General features: G+C 44.4%; 1 protein-coding gene across 2 annotated transcripts in view; it reads left to right on the forward strand.

The window, feature by feature from the left end:
* Positions 1-22,165, forward strand: part of ptch2 (patched 2) — a 143,424-nt gene that overhangs the window by 105,238 nt on the left and 16,021 nt on the right. For both annotated transcript variants that reach the window (XM_038794089.1, XM_038794090.1), the window contains 5 exons: positions 1,068-1,210; positions 2,574-2,754; positions 4,871-5,151; positions 12,768-12,905; positions 14,363-14,505. In XM_038794089.1, coding sequence (XP_038650017.1) covers positions 1,068-1,210; positions 2,574-2,754; positions 4,871-5,151; positions 12,768-12,905; positions 14,363-14,505 — 886 coding nt within the window. The remainder of the gene's footprint in view (positions 1-1,067; positions 1,211-2,573; positions 2,755-4,870; positions 5,152-12,767; positions 12,906-14,362; positions 14,506-22,165) is intronic.

Below are 22,165 nucleotides of genomic sequence, written 5' to 3' on the forward strand. Positions count from 1 at the left end.
CTTTGTCACAACCATAACAGATTGAGTAGACTATTGCTTTTTGAAAGACAGTGGACCACACAGGGTATCCTTCAATGTGCTAAAAATAAAAATTAAACTTGCACACAGTGCCTTTTCATCCGCCCCAGGCATTCCTAGATCTTAATTGTGGGTTTTTTCCAGTGATGTTAAATGACTGCTTTGAAGCGTTTTTCTTAAACCACTAGATTAAATGGTGGCAGCAACTGAATTGTTCTGAAAGGTTTTGTTCAAATCATTTTGTTACAGTTATTTGTGCATTTCAGGGCAATTCTTGGTACTTGCCAGGCTGAGGAATGTCAATATTGGAGAATGGAACTTTCCCATGTTTGTTACTCCATTTCAGTATCGGCAGGGTGGCTGCACTACAGACTAGGCACAGGATAATGTTCTTCCTTCGCTACCCCAGTAGTGGTTTGCAGATGATTCACTGTAGTGCAGTGGCTTGTCTATTTACCAATCTATAAAGATTATGTCTTGCATAGAGTGCACACTTCTTTTTAAGTGTTCCAGTTAACTTTCTGTAACACTTTCCCCACCTCCCAACTCATTTTTCCACCATAGTTTGATGTTAGCCCTCCTACTGTTCTAAAATAGTATATCCCCTGACTCATAATGAGATTTGCTAGCGTGAGTTAGCATATATATTTATTTTAATGTAGCTGGTGCAAGGTTGCATGATCTGTTGGAATCAATTGGCTGGTACTCTAATGTGTGAACCATCCGCTTCGCCAGATAACTGTTCAGGTGGTGAAGAAGAAAATCTACGCTTGGAGATCTATTGGTGCTTTCTGAGTTCCCAAGATGCGGTGCCTGAGCAACACTGCTATATCTATTAGTTATATAAACTTAGACTAATTTGGCAGCAATTTCTCTCTGGAGGTCCCATTATGGATATAAGCTTTGGTAAATACGAATTCAACAACTATGGTTTTAGAGCATTCTTGGGAGGATGGGTCAGTTGGATTAAAGAACATTTCGCAACAGTGTTATAGCAGCCACACACCATCCCTTCTGACTTCTCGTGTGCTGTTGATTTCATTACCCAGGATTACAGGCTGCATTTGATGAAGACTGGCGGACAGGTAAAATCACCAGGGAGAGTTACCGCAATGGCTCAGAAGATGGAGTCCTCGCCTATAAATTACTCATACAAACTGGAAACAAGAAAGAACCCTTCAACTATAATCAGGTGAGCCAGATAAGCAAACTTGTTTTGGAGATTGTCAGGACAAGTACTGGTGTCATTCAGTTGGTCTCTGTGGGCTGGGCTTCAAGGGTGTGAAAATTACCTTCACTGTTAGAATGTCCGAATGAAGGTTAGTGTCATACTTTGTGATCTCAATGGCACAGTTGATTAGTGCAAGACCTGGGACGGGATTCTCCTGTCACCCATCATCGTGTTTCCTGGCTATGCGCCATTCACTGGCAGGTGGATTCTGTCGTCCCACCACTTGTCAGTGGGATTTCCCATTAAAACATCCATGCTGCCGCAAAACCCGCTGGCAGGTTCCTGCCAGCGGGAAAAGTGAATCCCGATGACTGGAGAGTTTCGGCCCTGAATTGTAATTCAGTTCTGATTTATAGGATGGAAGTTCCCCTTCTCCAACATCCTTCCTTTGGCACTCAGTTGGGGTCCAGTGCCGATTAGATGGATATCTAATGTAGGAAATGGCTGGTGCCTGGACAGCCTTCTAAGATTCATGCCAAGGCATATCCTTGAAGCAAAGTAGTGGGATCTTTATCCCGAATCTAGTTAGTATTGTACCTGGCTTGAGGATGATATTGAGTAATGTGTTTCACAATCACTGTGAGCTTTAATCACCCTTGGGCGTAGGAGAGGAACTTTTATTCCTCCTGAATTAGTTTGGCCTCTGTTTTTTCAGGAGATTTCATGGTTCCTGCTGAGCGAATGGCCATGGGGATCATGCATATCATCACTACAGCTGATAGGCTTGATGCACTACCTGTGCTTTTCTTGTCCATTGTGTTTCTACGATGCAAAAAGTAGAAAATGTTCCATCCTCCACCCCAGATATATATTTTAAAATAAATTTAAAGCACCCAATTCCTTTTTTCCAATTAAGGGGCAATTTAGCCTGGCCAATCCACCTACCCTGCACATCTTTTGGGGTTGTGGGGGTGAGACCCATGCAGACATAGGGAGACTGTGCAAACCACACGGACAGTGACCCGGGGCCGGGATTGAACCCGGGTCCTTGGCTCCGTGAGGCAGCAGTGCTAACCACTGCGCCACTGCTGCCCTCTCCACCCCAGATATTTTCCATTTTGCTGAGCGCAAACTCCACCATGTCATTCAAGTAAGCTGCTCACAAAATGCGTCTCTCTGTGAACAAAAACAGAATGAAACCCTGCCCAGTTCCTGACTTTAGAAGATGAAAGCATCACTGTTTGGGAATACAGATTCACTGTTCCATTATACCATGATCTCCGTGGCTGGCTGGCACTCATGAAAGTTGGTGCACCATCTGGTCCATGTACCACATCAGCGGTAAAAAGACGCTGTAACAATCTCCTCATCTTCTTTGCTATAGTTGACTTCCAGGAGGTTGGTGGATGAAGATGGAATCATCGATCCTGACACCTTTTACATCTATCTCACGGTGTGGGTCAGCAATGATCCGCTGGGCTACGCTGCATCTCAAGCTAACTTCAACCCTCACCCTCCTGAATGGATTCACGACCGATATGACACAACCGGAGAGAATTTGAGAAGTAGGTTTTGGGAAGTTTGCCAAGGTCTATGAGCAAAATGTCTGGTCTTGGGGAGAGCTCTAGAATATAACCCAAAGGACGTGCTGATGAAGGTGACCTGTAAACCTCCAGCACTGGGAGTGTGAAAGAAAAGTTCATTAATATAGTGAATAGCAATAGCTCAGCTTGGCTTTCCCAGCCCCACCTGTATTCCTGCTTTCTCTCGGTGGCTGGAGCCTATGATTTATTTAATGATGATGCCAACAGAGGAATATCCTGCTTCCTGCAGCTTATTCTCATTAATAGTTTGCCTGCTCAGCATGTTGAATTTATTTTTATAAGTGTTATATTGCCATCTGTGGGATGGGCCGACTCACAGTCCTTGTAAAAACAGGTCAAGCTGGCCAACAGTTTATACCCAAATTGCTGGAACAATGATAGCGACATAATATGTCAGTGTGTCAATGCGTTCCTGGAGTGATAAGAACATACATAGGCCTGCTTGCCGGCAGGTTAGGTGGGGTTACTGGGTTACAGGGATAAAAGGGATAGGGTGGAGGTGTGGGGCTTAAGTGGGGTGCTCTTTCCAAAGGCCGGTGCAGACTCGATGGGCCGAATGGCCTCCTTCTGCACTGTAAATTCTATGATTTTCCTTTACGTTTAAACGTGGTCCAGAGGAAGAGGAGGTGAAAGAAGAAGGGTTGGGAGAGTATAAGTTCTTTGAGGTTGTTCTGAATAAATCTATTAAAAAAACAGCAAGACCTCCCGGGTGGCACTGGTATAGAGATTTAAAATTAGGCTGACTGTGAGGCATCTTAGTCAGGAGACAGTGCCGGCTGGCACAAAGGGACCCTAGTGCATCTTGGAGTCTGGCAATTTTAATGAGATTCTATGTAAACTGGTTTCCTGTCTGTCTCAACAGTCATCTGCTCCTATCAGTCATGCCCTCTAGGTGCTGATGGGCTTCTCTATTGTTGCAATGCTGCTGACCTTCTTTATCCAATTAGCAGCTAACACCTGCTCGGAGCAGTCACAGCCAGCAGCTAACAACCACATGACGCATTTGCAGAGGTCATTTGGACATGCACTGACCATACCAAATGGTCATGTCCTGTCTACGGCGTTTAGATGTTCCATATGGCAGTCATACCAACCCTAATCCCTGTCAGCAAATCTATTTTGCAGCAGCTTTGTCCCACCTGCTGCGGTCAATGCATAAGATTATCAGAAACAGGAGCAGGAACAGGCCATTCGGTCCATCACGCCTGCTGTGCCATTCAGTAAGATCATGGCTGATCTGATCATAGCCTCCGCTCCGTGTTTCTGCCCGCAACGCACACACGCTTCCCCCCCCCCCCCCCCCCCCCCCCTACCCCTGCCATAATCCTTGACTCCCTTGTCGATCAAAAATCTGTTTAACTCAGCCTTGAATAAATTCAGTGTCCCAGCCTCTACTGCTTTCTGGGAAAGGGTATTCCAAAGATTAGTGACCCTTAAAGATAAACAGTCCCTCATTATCCCTTGTCTTCAATGGAAGATCCTTTATTTTAAAACTGTTCCCCCTCGTTCTTATTTATCCCATGAGGGGAAGGAGCCCTCTCAGCATCTATCCTCTTTATCCCTCCTTTAATAAGGAGTTCTAAACTGTATGCCATAATCTGTGGTCCCACCAATGCCCTAGCTATAACAATGTCCTACTCGATCGCTCTTAATATAAAGGCCAATATTCCAAACAACTTAATGTGGGATAAGAATGGACCCTGTCAGTGGATATCTGAAAGTGGAGAATGTAGAATCCAGGTGATGTTGCCACAAAAATTATGTTTCCTGTACAGTATTATACTAAAAGAAGGATATGCCATTAGACTGTTGTCTTGGGGGGGGGGGGGGGGGAATTCCGGTCCCACACTGGCGCATGGGTTTCCGGGTAATATGGGGTGCCGTCACCGGGAAATCCCATTGACAACGGCAGGGTCAGTCAATCCCGCTGGCGGGCCGTCTCCATTGCCGAAAAACACACAACAGGATGGTTGGTAAATCCCACCCTATGTATCATTGATGTTCCTATCTATTGTGTTTAATTTTTCACCTCATTTTAACTTTTTTCTGTCTCCCCCTCTTTCACCCCTTTACCCAGTTCCTGCCGCTGAGCTTATAGAGTTTGCCCAGTTTCCTTTCTACCTGAGTGGCCTGCAGCAAACTTCAGATTTCATCGAAACCATTGAGAGTGTCCGAGCAATATGCGAGGAGTTCACAAAGAAGGGTGTGCTCAACTATCCTAATGGTTACCCTTTCCTGTTCTGGGAGCAGTACATCGGCCTAAGGCACTGGTTTCTACTCTCCGTCAGCATTGTGTTGGCCTGCACATTCCTGGTGTGCACTCTTCTGCTGCTCAATCCTTGGACAGCTGGCATCATTGTAAGTGTTTCTCATAATTAATCATAATTAACTGCGATGGGGCAGCACAGTGGCACAATGGTTAGCATTGCTGCCTCACGGCGCCGAGGTCCCAGGTTCGATCCCGGCTCTGGGTCACTATCCGTGTGGAGTTTGCACATTCTCCCCGTGTTTGCATGGGTTTCGTCCCCACAACCCAAATATGTGCAGGATAGGTGGATTGGACATGCTAAATTGCCCCTTAATTGGAAAAAACGAATTGGGTACTCTAAATTTATTATTTTTAAATTAATAAATAAATAATCAACTGCGATGGTCATTGTGAGAAGGCAGAGGTTTGCATGTTCTTCCAATGTTTTTTCTTCCAAGATGTATCAATGTTGATACAACAATATTCATTTTGTTCAAATACTGGTCCTCTTAAAAAGCTACGTCAAAAATACTCCGATCACAAATATATTTGGTGGTTCAAGGTCAGATGTGGGTCCTTTCGTACATTTTTCAGGTATTTTGTTTTCCTCTCCTCCACACTAAACATTACCCCAGTGGAGAGGTTAGCTAAACAATCAGCTTCTTGATATCTTTGTGTTTTTATTACCTGTCACTATTGGTTGTTTGTTCAGCAATTTTGCTTAGGAACACTGAATTGCACAGGAAAGAGAAAAACCCAAGAGGGGAGCTAGTTAAAAAAAATTAAGTTTCAGAATTACATGACCAGCAAAAAAAAAATAGCCATAAAGTCTTAGAATAGAGCAGCACAGAAGCATTCACTTTACAATACTATCACACCATTCCCAGTGCTACATAACCCACAAGCACCATCAGCAACAATGAGTTGTGGTGGGTTCTTGTGCATGAGACCATATGGAACTCAACCATCACTAGCAGGATAGTCTTTCAGATATATTTGTGAACTGGTGATACCCTGACTAAAATAAAGCCCTGGAGCCCTGTGTGATGAATTTTATTCTATTAATTGCTGCTGTTTTGCATATGCAAAGTGTTCAATTTGGTTTAAATTTATTTGCCATATTGATCCTGCAATTGGAAGAATATCTAGGTGTGATGAATTCCTCTCTCCCCAGCCCCTTTGAGTAAATCATTTCCTTTTCACATGGGTCAGGGTCCTAAAAACCTCTTTGAAATTCAGAGGTTGCCCTTGATTTTCTGAAATGGAGAATACAGTACAAAAACATAATCACGACTGCAACCTGATTAACTTGCAGAGCTACAGGGATATAGCAGGGAAATGGCATTGACTAGATTGTTCTTCAGAGAGCTGATATGGTCTCGATGGGCGGTATGGCCTCCTTCTGTGCCATAATGCCACTACAGGCGCGATTTTACTGAATGGGAACAAAGCCCCATTGCGAGCGCGTTTAGCTGTGTGTTTCACGGCGCTCTCTGTGCCGAGAAACACATGGCTATAAAGCACGACTCACATTTGATAAGGAGCCTAAACAGGGAACGCACGGCTGAGCTGCATGTTGCCCCTTTTGTACACTCAGGCGCTTCGCTTGACTGAACTCCTCAGTGTAGCAAGAGATCAGGGCACCATTATTAAATGAAGTGACCCTCACCCCCCAACATACCATTGGAGAGTCCCACACACAGAACACCCATACAGAGCACCCCCAGGCTGATCACACCCACACAAAAAATGCCAGCTTGGCACTTTGGTAGTGCCAACCTGACAATGCCTATGCCATCTGGCACTGCCAAGGTGCAAGGCTGGCACCACTAGGGTGGCACAAGTAGTGCCAGGGTGCTACCCTGCCCATAGAATATGCACCTGGGGGCCTCCAATCCCCTAGGAGACCACCAAAAGTGCCATTCATCTGATCCCCATTTGTGAAAACTATTATCGAACAGCACTCACCCAAGGTCGCCAAGGTAAAGGAGATTGATCCCACGCTTCGGGTAACATGGGAATCTTCACATATGCAGATTTGCTAAAAAATGATCCCGCCCACAATGGGCAGGATTTACATTGCAATGTCTCACGAGATTGTGCTAGATCTCGCGAGGCTTTGCAGATGGGTTGATCCCGGGAGCAAGCTTCTATCAGCCGCACTGTGCTGCGGCAAGATGCATCACGGGCAAAGCGTGGCCAGTAAACCACACCCTAAATGTGCAATGACAACAATAACTTTGATGCAAAATAAAATTATATTTTTATAAACAGAGACACACAGCTTGGATGGAGCCTTTCCAATAGTTCCTGGAAGGGAAGGTGGTGGAATAGTGGTATTGTCACTGGACTAGTAATTCAAAGACCCAGGATAATGCTCTAGGGACCCGGGTTCAAATTCCACCACGGCAGATGGTGAAATTTGAATTCAATAGAAAATCTGGAATTAAAAGTCTAATGATGACAGACGGTCGTACAAACCCACCTGGGTCATTAATGTCCTTTAAGGAAGAAAATCAGCCGTCCTTCCTGGTCTGGTCTAGACTCCAGACCCACAGCAATATGGCTGACTCTTAAATGGCCCAGCATGTGGCTCAGCCACTGACACACATATCCAATCATTTTCTTAAAAAGGACAGTGGCCATCGTATCCCTTGAAATCGATTTAGAAAGCTAGTGATCAATATCAGCCAAGATGTTGCAATATTTCTTCCAGAAGCCCACAATTTATTGTTAAACTATCAAAATGAGTAGAAGTTGACAATGCCATTGCCAGAGAAAATACAGCACGGTACCTTCATTTTTACAGCTTTACTAGTCTGTTAAGAATCACTGACAATTGCCAATAAATTAAATTGTAGGGGGTATTGCGTGAGGTTGATGAAGTACAGTGGGAAGTAATCTTTTAAGAAAACAGTGATAAAATAGTCAGTGCTCAGGGACCCCCACATCTCTGTCTGTTTGAATTTGGGGAAAGAATTGTCCTTGGCTTGACCTTCATGTGCTAAATCAATCCATCAGCAGCTGCCAGGCTATGGCAGCAGCATGGCTGGGAAGGAGTTCACAGTAAGGAGGGGGGAGGCATATTGGCCAGGAGGGGTCACCACAAGGCATTTTTCCAAAGTCCAGTTAATAATACCGTGAAAAGCAAACCCAGCTTCAAGAGGAAACTGCCGAAAACTGATTCTTTTGGAAAGGAATCTGTGTATGTAATTTATATTGATAAATGTTGAATGAATAACATTTTGCAAAGCCAAATGTGTCTCTGCTGCGGCTTACTGGGAGAACTCTCGCCTCTGAGTCAGATGTTATGGGCTCAAGTTCCATGCCAGAGACCCAGGCGCAAAACCCAGGCTGACACTCCAATATAGTACTGAGGTCGGGGATTGTCTTTTTGAAGCGCCGTTTAACTGATAGCAGTCTACCTTCTCAGGTGGATGTAAAAGATCCCACGACACTATTCGAAAAATAAAATAGAACTATCCCTGGTGTGGTGGCCAATATACACCCCTCAACCAACCTCATTAAATAGAACAGATTGTCATCTCATTACCTCATTGCTCTTTGTGGGACCTTGCCGTGAACAAATTGACTGGTGTGTTTCCTGCATTACTACAGTTTGAATACATTTCAAAAGCACTTCATTGTCTGTAAAGTCCATTTTGAAGTCCTATGGCTGTGAAAGGTGCAATTCAAGTACTTCTTTCATTCGCATGTAACACTGACAGCAACTGCTTTAACATAATGAAACATTCCAAGCTAATCCTTCAGCCTTGGTGCTTGTGCATGTTCAGTGGTCAACTGAATAAATGGAGGCTTTCGACATTACAGAGATATAGATCGGGATTCTCCAGCCTCCCAGCTGCACGTTTCTCGGCAGTGGGAGGCAGCGCGCCATTCGCTGGCGGAAGGATTCTCTGGCTCGCCGTTGTCAATGGGAATGCCCACTGACGCCACCCACTGCCCTTTTATGTTGATTTATTCCACAAATTCGTTACCTTCCTGTCCGATGGCTCAGCAAGTTTCCCCTATGAGTTAACAAACGACAAACTTCGGTCCAATTCCCTTGGCCCACCACCACAACTTTACCGTTGTCAGAAATTGCCTTAAAATACTCATACTGAGTCCAAAAATGGTAAAGAATAAATATCTGAGGTTAAAGAAGATATATGTAAGTGAATTGTAAACCTTTGGATGATGTTCTCAAATTAATCAAATTTTACATTTGTAATTTGCAGTTTCATCTCAAACTGCGACCATCCCCCTCCCTGTCCCGGCCCAACTCCCACCCACCCTCCATTCAGAGATCTGATAGCTTGCCCCTTAGTTTCACATTGATGTTTCACCCATTGATGAGCCAACACATGTGGAATTGTAATGTTGAACGCCTCTACTTGTTCAGTTGACCACTGAACATGCGCAAGCACCAAAGCTGAAGGATAAACTTCTTCAATGCTGACACAGCGAAGATTGAAAATCAATGATGGGAAAACGAGAAATAATTTACTCTTGGATGTGAAGTTTTTCTTCCAGTTTCATGGCACAGACGCACTGCCGTGGTGATATGTTTCTCTTCAAAAATCTGTTTTTAAATAACATTTGGCGCCATTCAGTGGATCTAATTGAGTGCTGGGCGCCTGCAGCGTCGAGAAGGACCCCACTATTCAACGGCACTTTGCCGGGTTTTTTTGCCTGTGAGGAAATCCCCGTCGAGGCCACTCTTTAAGTCATTTCTGCTCGCGGGTCGGGGCACGATTCCCCCCCCAGTGCCATCTCGACTGGTTCACGACTTTATGAACCAGTACCAAGTGGCGCCTGGTTGAGGCCTCGCTGGAGAGGCCAGTGAATTCTGGGCCTTGGTGAATCAGGCAAAGCATATTTAAATGAGCCTAATATCTCATTTAAATCTGCACGCCTAGATCTCGCCTAACGAGAGCAAGATTCAAGAGGCCTCTCGCGAGACTCAACGGCCTCGTCCCAACACCAAGTTGGGCGCGACAAGGACACTGAATCGCACCCATTACTTTGGAATTTTAAAAAGGGAATTTTCATCTTCAACGGGGTCTGAGGCAGGAAGGGGGAGCATAAAATTGCATGGGTGGGATTCCCTGTCGGTTACCACCTTGCAGAGATTTTACACTGGATCGGCCATGATATTGGACAGGAAACCTGTCCTTGCCCCAACTAAGGCCCTGAAGTGACCAATTAATGGCCACTTCAGGCCCATTTCCAGCCCAGCCTCAGTTTTTCAGGTGGGGGGGGGGGGGGGGGGGGGGGGGCTAGAAATAAAGAAAGATTGATCTCAGGCAGGAAGTGGGGGGTATTTGCATCTCCATCAGAAACTATGTTCGGACTGGGGGCACCCTATCCACAAGGCCCAGTGACCTCAGAACCTGCCTCATCACTCCGAATGAGGGGTGGAAATCCCACCTTATGCTAATCCATGCTCGTTAGAGCGTAAAATGGAAGTGGGGCTGTCGTTGTTGGCAGGGATGTGTTCACCGCCGACTCTTCGTCTACCAACCAAAAAATTCAGGCACAAATTTTGCTTGTGAACCAAGGCTCAGCTGGTAGCATCCTCGCACCTGAGTTGCAAGATAGTGGGTTCAAGTCCCACTCAAGATTTGAACATAAACGTTGAGGCTGACAGTTCAGTGCTGCACTGCCAGATCATCTTCTTTCGCTTACAATGTTAAACCAAAGTTCATCTGCTTTTTGAGGTGGATAGAAAAGATCCCACAACATTATTTTGAAGAATAGCAGGAAAGTTAGCCCATGAGTCTTTTGGCCAATATATATCTCTCAATTCACATCACGCACAAAAAAACCAAGAGATTATCTGGGCATTAAAACATTGATTATCTTGGGAACTTGCTCGTAACAAATTGAATGCTGTGTTCCCTATATTGCAAAAGTGATGTAGCGCTAACAATTATACTCAAAGCCGAGAGACTGGTACAATAGAGGCTTTATTGTTGTACGATGTTGTCCCTCCATCTGCAACTGTAGACTAAAGGTCTGAGTGGCTCACATGCATATTTATACACAAGCTCCCTGTGGGCGGAGCTAGCTGGCAGGGGCTTACCGGAGGAACCTGTATTACAGGTACAGGCATACATCCACCCACTGCAAGTACGCATAACTACAGTGGTTATATCACCACAAGTGACTATACATCATTGGCTGTAAAGTGCTTTGGAACATCCTGCAATTGTGAGAGGTGCCGCATAAATGCAGGTTTTTAAAAATCTTTTAGTTATTTGATGTTTAGTTACAGCACTGATAATGTCCTTTATAACAGTGAAATGCTGGAAGTTCTTCCATGTATAGTAATCCTATTCAATTTCATTATGAAGGAATTTAAAGTTATCTATGCTTCCTTTTGCACTAGTCAAACAACAGGGTGTGCATGACAAAACCTGCCTTGTGCTGACTTCAAAGCAAGAATCTTATCATTACCTAGGTACAGGGAAGCTAAAAAAAAGTGAGGACCGAACTTATTTTCATACAACCATGCACAAAACCTTGGCTGTTCACTGCAGTTAAATGTGCAAGACTTGAGTGGGTGCTGTTTGTGTGGAATAAAAAGTGGAAACAAAAGGTTTACTTGTCCCCACTTTTAAAGGTGGTAGACATTCCCTGTAAACATTTATTCACGGGAGGCCCCTGTAACTCGAAACCTAACAGATGATAATGGCAGCAAGGTTCAGAGGGAATGCTTTTGCTTGCTGCTAACCTCATCTTCTCCACGTCTGGGCTAGAGGGGACTGGAGGAATTTACATTTAAATAGCTCGCAGCAGAAGATAAAAGCACCACAATATAAACAAACCCCTTGCTCCAGCATTTTCTTCCAAAAGGGCAACACCTTTCTACTTTCCCCTTTTGAAGTTAACCCTTAAAGTAAATCCTCAAAAATATTCAAGAGAATTATTTTTTTCCTGATTCTATCAATGAATCACTGTCTTAGCTGTTTCAAACATTCAAAATCTTGAAATGTTAAAACCATAAATGACAACCGTCCTCCACTTTTGCTATGAACCGGCCACTGATAATCCACTTGGCATCATTAATGGAATAATCCATTCAAAGCAAAAGAAATAACATGTTTCTGTCATATTATTCTGCCACCTGCATTTGTGAAAAAATCTGAATGCATCTTGATTGCATATCTGTTATAACATGCAACCTACAGATAACCATTAATGAACATTGTCCTTAGACGCCATACTCTTTTTGAACTGATTTTCTATATGATTAAATGCAGAGATAGTGGAAAGAGGGCTACATAGTTTGGCAACCTCCATGTCAGCCAGCCAAGGCAATATATTTGCCTCACCTGATAAGATTTTTAAAACAAAGCTCACCACTTTCGCCCCCAGTTTAATTCTTGTGTGCTAGCGTGCGACCCTTTGTGTTTGGGATGGCTTTTCCACTGATTAGTTCCTCAACTTAAACAAACTGCAATTTTCATTCTTTGTAGCACACACCAGCATTTCTTCTTCTATTTTTGTATTTTGAATCCTTGGTTTTCATGGAAATTGTGATTAAATGGAATAAATTAGCCTTGCCATTTCACTACCCCACCATACCTACATATGATAAAATAAGGTACCTTACCCCAGTGAAACTAAGCAGTGCAGATGGACTTCTTGCCATCCAGGCCCAAGCCATTGAGAACTCTTCTGTGCAAGTCTAAGATTTCCACCTTCTCTTGTTTACCTGTAGGTGTTTATTCTGGCCATGATGACAGTGGAGCTCTTTGGAATTATGGGACTCATGGGCATCAAACTGAGTGCAATCCCTGTAGTGATCCTGATCGCATCTGTTGGAATTGGAGTGGAATTCACTGTCCATGTAGCTCTGGTAAGTAGATCATTGCAATCTTGTATATGCCTCCCAAGAAGAACAACTGCAGCCCATCCCAAGGCAATGACCATTGCCTACAGCCAGGTCTTGATCTAAAGCTTTGTGTCTCTCTCTTTCTCTCTCGTTTCTCCCTATCTCTGCATTGCTCCTATTCAAGACTCTTGTGCATTAATTACTCTCTTTGCCCGATCATTGGTGACCAAGCCTTCTGCTATCATGGCCAGAAACGTCTGGAACTTCTTCCCTGAACCCCTTGGCATCTCCACTTCCCTCTCCTCCTTAAAACCTATCTCATTGACAAAACTTTTAATCATTCCTCCTAATACATTCTTCTTTGACTCAATGTTAATGTTTGTCTGGCATTGCTCCTGTGAAGCTCCTTGAAATAATGTTCTACCTTTAAAGCACCAATTAAAATTGAGTTGGTGACGCTGATGAATATGTAAATTTAGAGCAGAATAATAATTTAGCTGCAGAATAGCTGTGGGTGTTTCTTTAACACATGGACAGCAGTGGTTCAAGAAGGTAGCAACCCCCCCCCCCCAATCCCCTTTTCAAGGCAATTAGCCTTGGGCAATAAATCTTGGCCTAGCCAACGAAGCCCACATCCCATGAACAAATTTTTTAAAAATAATAATTATGTCCATTGTAGATACAACAATCTAAAAGTAAAGTGTTTTTCCTTTTGTAGCAAAGAGAGACATAATTATCTGGGATATTTTGCAGATTTGTTTTAAGTTAATGACAAATCTTGTTAATTTTTAAACAGTATGAATTATATGATTCTATGATGGCGCCTCATTTTTTCTTTATTCTTTCATGGGATGTGGGCGTTGCTGGCAAGTCCAGCGATTGTTGTCTGTCCTTGATTGCTCTTGAGCCAGGCGGCATGGTGGCGCAGTGCGTAGCAGTGCTGCCTCACGGCGCTGAGGACCCGGGTTCGATCCCGGCCCTGGGTCACTGTCCGTGTGGCATTTGCACATTCAGCGTGGGTCGCACCCCCACAAGCCAAAGGTGTGCAGGGTAGGTGGATTGGCCACGCTAAATTGCCCCTTAATTGGATTTTTGTTTTTTATATTGCTCTTGAGGCTATTGTAGTATAGATTGTAAAGTATAGTAAAGATAGTAAACTAAACATTGCTGTGGATCTGGAGTCAAAAGTAGGCCATACCAGGCAAGGATGGCAGATTTCCTTCCCTTAACAACATGTGTGAATGAAGTGGGTAAATTTCATGATCACAGCTACAAAGAGCAATTTGTATTCCATATTTATCAATTGAGTTTAAATTCCACCAGCTGCTGTGATTTGAACCCAGCATTTGCTGCGCCTCTGGGTTACTGGCCCAGTGACATTACCACTATGCCATCATCTACTTCTGAGTGTTTAAGTGCATTTTTTCATGTTTGTACAATGTGGCCATTGATGTAAATATGTATTTCTTATTACACTGTAGGGTTTCCTGACTGCCATTGGGAACAGGAATATGCGTTCAGCTGTGGCACTGGAACACATGTTTACACCAGTAATAGACGGGGCAATCTCCACACTACTCGGGGTCCTGATGTTGGCTGGTTCTGAGTTCGACTTCATCGTTAGGTACGTTTTTGAACAGGGTCCCAGGAGGGACAAGCTTTTCTGTAAGATTTCTCACTTCCATTATCCACCACAAATAAGACTGATGGAAGAACTATTTTAAAAGATTTTTTTCAATTCCATTTTTATTGTGTTTCCCCTGAACCCTATATTTTTAAATACTGTTCCCCAAATAGAGTCAAATCTAACCAACTCACCAACTGCGAGGGTGTGGAAATTTTAAACCAACTCACCTGGATGAAAGCCAGCACAATTGGGTGCAATGCCACATTCACACACACCTCATCGACTTTAATGGAGTGTAAAATTGGGAAGAATGTAAAACCAGTGACACCCCTAATCCCATCAATTTCTTGACTGGTGGGTAGGTTAAATTAGCCGATTCTGACTTTTATCAAGCTTCTATCAATGCAGCTTTATAATAATGTAATCTTTATTATTGTCACAAGTAGGCTTACATTAACAATGCAATGAAGTTACTGTGAAAACCATTCATTGGAAACTAGACAGTTATGTTGATTTTCCCTTTGAGGTTCACTGGGCAGGATTTAATGGTACACCCCCTCACCCGCAGCAGCGAACCTGGAGGTGGAGCAAAGCATTTAAACAGGTGTGGGGTAGGGACCCCACCGCCTTCCCAGCTCCGTTTGATTAAGTCGGTGCAAAACACATGGGGCTCCGTTCAGTCTCTCATTTCTACTGATGAATCTCAATGTGGATACTGAACATTTAGGATGTTAAATCTTTTACTGATTTACAAGTGCAATAGGGCGATGTAAAGTCAGGCACTACTCCTTTCATGTGTAGATTGGCTGGCTGAGCAAAATGGTGCAATGCCTGAAATATGCCTTATCCCCAAATTGATACAGGTTCAAACCACTGAAGCACCTCAAACTAATGCAGCACTGCAATCTAACACAGCAATGCAATTATCGTTTCAGGGTTGAATATTCCTTGAATGTCAACAGTAATAAACTGTATTCTTTTAATCATGCGCAAGATTGAACAAATGTCTGCAATAGAGTTGCTGAGGTGCTGAAGCTGCCTCTGGTGTCTAAAGCAGATTTGATATCCATATGTGATAGTGATTTAAGTCTTTTCATCACTCCCTGTAAGGGTGATACTCAGCTGTCATTCCTGTTCATTTGATTGATGTAACCTATGACACTGAGTGGATATCCAGTCCAAAAGTGCTCCCAGAGCAAAAGTCAGGCTGGAACACACCGTCTTCCGGAGAGGGCTGGGATTAATGTCCTCTGGCTTCAATCCATTGCTATGAGTGAGGTGAAATTGGTGAGGCTTTGAATGTTCTGGAAATTTTAAAAGCTAATCATGAAATAAATTTTAAGCTCACTTTTGTGCTTCCCCTCTGTTTAAGCTTCCCTTCCTCCTCGAACCATGCACGCAGGTTGAACTGGCAGTCGTTTGTCAGCTCAGCCTCCATGGCTACATGATGCTGAGGGGCCAAGTTCCTTGGGACACTGCTATAACTCTTGCAGCACCCACTAGGAATCGACGGACACCCAGAATTTCTGAGCAGAATTTTACCATCCACTAAAGGATATCATCTGAGAACAGAGACTGGATGGGGATTCCCTTTACTGGGAACCTTTGCTCCATTGGCCCAGATGGGACCCAACGTATACATTATATTTTTATATATCTGAAGGCCAGTACACCGAGTCGGGAGAGGTCTGAAACCAGATGAAATTTGTCACTCTCGAAATCCAGTCCCAAGCTTTAACGGCATCCGGCTGTCACAGATGTCTACTTTAAAGGTCAAAACTATTCCATTTGCCTTGCCAAAGAGAGATGTCAATTAAGATTTTAGGATATAGAGCAATAGCAAAACAAAATAAATATAATTTGATTGTCATCTCTTCCTGCATCCATTTTTAAAACTGCAGGGTGAGTCAGTCACAGCATGTTTAGTGAAGGAAAGACTTGTAATTATATGCTGCCCTTCGTGACCTTCAAAGCCAATGAAACGCTTTTGAAATGTTATAATGTCAAAAATGAGGTTAACACGGTGGCGCAGAGGTTAGCACTGTTGCCTCACTGCACTGAGGACCCAGGTTCGATCCCGGCCCCAGCTCACTGTCCGTGTGGAGTTTGCACATTCTCAACGTGTTTGGGTGGGTGGGTTTCACCCCCACAACCCAAAGATAGGCAGGTTAGGTGGGTTGGCCACGCCAAATTGCCCCTTAATTGGACAAAAAAAAATGTAGGAAACGCAGCAACCAATTTGCAGACTGCAAGCTTCTGCAAACAGCGATGAAATAATCTTTTTTTGGTGTCGCCTGAGGGGGAACTCCCCAGCTCCTCCATGAATTAATGCCACAGGACCTGTAATGTAGGAGGGCAGTCGGTGCATAGGTTCAGCATCTCTTCCAACTGATAGCTCTTCCCACAGCACCATGCACCGTCAGTGCACCTGAGGAGTGCCAGCCTAGGTGGGTTAGGCATATGTCTCTGAAGGGGGACATGAACATAAAACCTTTTGACTTGTGAGAAAACGTGGTATCACCGAATTCTGACTGACGCAACTTGGATCTATGAACTCCAATTTAAATAAAAATACGAGAACCACAGGTTCTGCAGAATAACGAAGCCCGTTAGTTCAGTAAAAACACATTTTACCCATAAACAGTGCAAGTAAATCTGTTGGGTAATCGCAAAATAAATGTTAAGACCAAATAAAATCCTGTGTCACTTTTTTGTAGAGGAGAAAGAGGAGGTTTCAATTCCTGATGAAGCTCAAATGGCAGAATGAAAACCAGGATTGATTCAACACACAGGAGCGGCATTGGCAGAGGAGTGGGGGCGGGGCTGCCTAGCTATCTCCCATTGATCAGCAAAGCCCCTTACATAGGTGGCAGAGATGAGGAGGACCCTAAAAGTGAAAAGTTCACAGAAAATAAGGGGAAAAAATTTTGCGCCGTGTTTCATTTAGAAATGATGAGAAACAGGAAATCTATTTTGGAAGTCCAGACTGTCATGTTTCATTTAAACATTGAACTAAATGAACCACAAGGTACACTTTCAGTCAGGGAGGTCTTGTTTAGAGAGCCAGTCAGATAGCGTGGGTTAGTGTAAAGAGGTTGTTGTAAATATTTCTTTTTTGGTGCCTGCACCATAAACAGCTGAACAAACTCTGCATTTTTCAGCAAGCCTTCCTCAGAATGGAAAAGATTACAGAAAGCATAAACAACGAGATTCTGACATGCTGCCGACATGGAGGTCCTGCACAACAATCCAACCGATTGATTTTCAGACTGTTGGCTTAAGTAAAATAAATAGAAGATGGTTACTTGTCTGATTGCAGTAGCACGAGGGCCCCTCTTGTTGTTATAAAGGGCAAAAAAAGGGGTGACACTCAAGGCCTCAATTTTGTTTCTTAGTGTGGGGATGGGGGTTGCCAGCTAACATGGTCATTCACCACACACGCCAGAGCCAATTTTTGTTAACCCCACAGCGCCCGGAAGGGGAAACACACTGGATTGAACATTGTAGACAAGATGACTCTGGGTATTGCAGCTCACTAAACTAACTGAGCCTTAGAATCCTTGGGAGAGGTTTGCACCTTGCGAATCTTCTCCTCCCTCTCCCAGTGACTTGGCCAAAACCATGGGAGTGCACAGGGGTAGGAGAGCAGGCTAGGGCAAAGCATTTACTTTGCCATGTTATTAGCGTCGATAGAAAGGGCAGCACGGTGGCGCAATGGTTAGCACTGCTGCGTTATGGCGGCAAGGACTCGGGTTCGATCACGGCCTGGATCACTGGCCATGTGGAGTTTGCACATTTTCTCTGTGTCTGTGGGGGACTCAACCCCACAACACAAAGACATGCAGTGTAGATGTTAATTGGCCACACTAAATTGCCCCTTAATTGGAAATTTAAAAAAAAAATCATGTCGATAGAAGACAAGCACTGAAGCGACAATCATTACAAAACAAATAGCAATGTGGAGAATTCAGTCTAGTAAATGTTTGGCAGTAAGTGAGGGAGGCAGTAAAATGAGAGGGAGTTGTGTTTAGACCATAAAATAGAGTGACTTGAGTCTGGCCTTTCAGAAATATCGCCAGAAATCCTCTTGCTAAATGATTTATCAGCAGTTTTAGAAGCCAGGACCACAACTATTTTTTTTACACAGGCTGAGAAGACAATTGGTACACAGAAAGGACACGCGGATTGGGTTCATTCTGCTGTGACCAATGCTTTTCCTCAAATTAACTGTAGAAATGTGTCAACCCTTGTTAGCAAGATTATAGTTGACGTACTAATGTTTTCAGAAGAGTATTATCTGCTCTTACCACTGGCCTTTACCCACAAGCTTCCTCATGAGATGCCTGGGCCCCTTTAACAAGTGGTAAGGCAAGGTTTCATCACCAATCCCTCCCATTCCCCCCAAACACATATAAATATAACCAAGCCACAGTGGAAACCCATGAGCCAAAAAAAATTTGTTTTCAATGAGGCGGGGAGACAGATCCTGAGGCTCCATCAGAGTTGCGTGCCATTCCTGTGAATTCCAAGCAATGCATATTGTTGCTTATCTTACTGTTAAATAAACACTTGGCCTTCCTCTGCACACATGGGGCTCAAAGGCTTTAAAGCAGAAAAGACTAGTAGAAAGGTTACTGCTGTTCCACAGCTGTGCTTGAGTTTTGAGTTTGCAGCAATTCCTGTGCTTTAAGAATAGGTTAGGCGACTGTGCATTTTTAACGATCAAACACAATAAAGGTGCATTGAGGATAGATCAATATTAAACCAAACAACAAAAAGGGAGGATGTAAAATTTTCCATTGGCTTCATCTGTCTTTTGGATATTAAACCAAGGCAGTGGCTGCAGGTTGCACTTCACAGGTAGATGGAAGATCTCTATTGGCGCATTTTGAAGGAAAGCAAGCAAGCTCTCTTGGCCAATATTGATTCCTCAACCGGCACATAGACAAAGGAATTCAATCATTAATTCATTGATGTTTCTGGGAGCTTAATGAACCCAAATTACATGCTATTTCACTATATTACCTTGCACAAGCTGAGATCATGGAAGGTGCCATATAATTGCAAAGTTGCTCTTTTTTTAAAAAAATTCAGTAAATTTTGGACTTGAAAAGAGAGGTGGAGAGGTTTGGAGATGGAATTACAAAGGCGGCACGATGGCGCAGTGGTTAGTTCTGTTACATCATAGTGTTGAGGACCCAGGTACGATCCCGGCCCCTGATCACTGTCCATGTGGAGTTTGCACATTCTCCCTGTGTCTGTGTGGGTCTCACCACCACAAACCCAAAGATGAGCAGGGTCCGTGGATTGACCACGCTAAATTGCCCCTTAATTGGAAAACAAATGAATTGGGTGCTCTAAATTGATTTTTTAAAAAGAGATTGCAGAGTTTCGGGCCTAGGTAACTGAAGGCATGGCTGCCACCAGTTAAAACTGCTTAAGCGGCCAGAATTGGAGAAATGCAGAAATCTCAAGAGTAGTAAGGCTGTCGGAGACCAGAGATTGGGAGGGGTGGGAAGCTATGACGAAATTTGAAAACAAAATGCAGATCTTAAAAATCGAGGAATTGCTCAACTAGTGGCCAAAGTATGTCAGCGAGCAACATGATGACGAATGAACAGAACTTGGTATGTGGTGGGACATAGACTGAAAACTTTCAAATGGCCTCAGGTTTACAGGAGGCAGAATGTAGGAGGCTGGCCAGGAGTCTGTTTGAGTAGGTAGTATAATGGTAACAGAGATGTGCGGAGAGATTCTCCGCTGCTCGATGGCGATATTGTAATCGATGATCGGGCGGAGAATCCCATCTGACCCCCCAATCGGGCGTGGGGCGTCGGTTTGACGCCGGTTTCCGAGTCTCTGCCCCCTCCGAAATGGCGTTGAAAAGGTGTTGGCGGGTCATCGGAAGGCCCTCCGGTGATGTTCCACTCGCAATGGGCCGAGTTCCCGACCGCGTGGTTGGCGCGTGGTCTGAATGGTCGGGAACCCGGCGTGGCGGCTGCGAACTGTGTCCAGTTCCGTCACACTCGGCCAGGAGCCGTGCCTTTGGCCGGGGAGGGCTTCTGCAAGGGCTGAGGGGACTGGTGAGGGGTGGCCTGTGGGGTCGTATTTGGCAAGTCGGGTCCGCGTACGGCCGGCGCCATGTTGTATGGTACGACCACTGCAGGTCGACGGCATGGGCATGCACGGCCACGGGCCCGCCCATTCTCCGGCCTTTTTTGGCATGGGAGCCTGGTGTTTCACCCGATGCCACTGCTTGCCCCTCACTGGTCCCGGAATCGGTGAGGGTTCGGCGCCGATTCTGGCATCGTACAATGCCCATGCATTCTCCGTTTCAGCCGGCACTTAGCCACTGAAACGGAGAATCCAGCCCATGGTTAAGGGTTTCAGCAGCCGATGAGTAGAAGCAAAGGCGAAACTGCGTGTTGTTACAGAACTGGAAACAGGCCATCTTAGTGATTGCTTGAATACATGGTCGAAGCTCATCTCGGAGTCAAATATGACACCAAGCTCATTCTTGCATCATTTAAAAGGGCCTCAACTGAGGATCCCTCTAAAGGAATAGTAGTAAATCTTGGGTTCTGTGCGTGAGGAAGAAGATATAAGGAAGAGACTGAAGTTTTCTTGAACATAGAACTGAATCTCTCTCCTTCTCTCACACGCACGCATGTACTCACACAGTGCAGGAAGTACCAGGACTGTAATGATAGATGAGCCTGCCACTGGGAATAGAGCTAAGCCCTCTGCTGAGGAATTTCACTTGAAATTGAGCCAAATGTCTTAATCCTTCTAAGTACAGTGAGGAGTTTCTGCGGAGGCCCTTTGCTCTGTAATTAATGAATGCCTCCAGACTAACAGGCCTGAAACGGGAAATTGGCCATAATTATTCACAACCTTTACCAATTTACTTACACAGCAGGAGATGTAGCTCACAGCTGACCTTGGGATATGCCACCTAGTTTCACAATATACAGATATAAGATGTGCGATTACAGAACATTCAAAGGAAGTGGGGGGGGGGGGGCTTGTGGTGAATTAGAGAAGCGGGAATTCGAGGTGGTAACAACCTCATGTAGTTAAAATCATATTTTTATATTCCGAGGAGCTGATCTTCCATTCAGTCAGGGTGGAAGGAGTTGAGCAGTTTCACTTTCCTATTTTCCCATGAGCCACCCAAGTCGTGGTGGCAGCTTAATTTTCTGTTTAATCACAAAACAGTTTCGCACAAGAGGTTTAGCTGTTTCCTTGCTTCCCCTTGTCCACTCAGCTAGGGCTAAATCCATTCCGCTGAGTTAGAACTAACTCCATTCCGCTCAGAGCTAACCCGATTCTGCTCAGAGTTAACCCCATTCCCCTCAGAGTTAACCCCATTCCACTCAGAGTTAACCCTATTCCAGTCAAACCCCATTCCGCTCAGAGTTAACCCCATTCCACTCAGAGTTAACCCTATTCCAGTCAAACCCCATTCCGCTCAGAGTTAATCCCATTCCACTCAGAGTTAACCCCATTCCCCTCAGAGTTAACCCCATTCCACTCAGAGTTAATCCCATTCCACTCAGAGTTAACCCCATTCCACTCAGAGTTAACCCCATTCCCCTCAGAGTTAACCCCATTCCACTCAGAGTTAATCCCATTCCACTTAGAGTTAACCCCATTC

This window comes from Scyliorhinus canicula, chromosome 4 (assembly GCF_902713615.1).
Source record: "Scyliorhinus canicula chromosome 4, sScyCan1.1, whole genome shotgun sequence".
Classification (NCBI taxonomy): domain Eukaryota; kingdom Metazoa; phylum Chordata; class Chondrichthyes; order Carcharhiniformes; family Scyliorhinidae; genus Scyliorhinus; species Scyliorhinus canicula.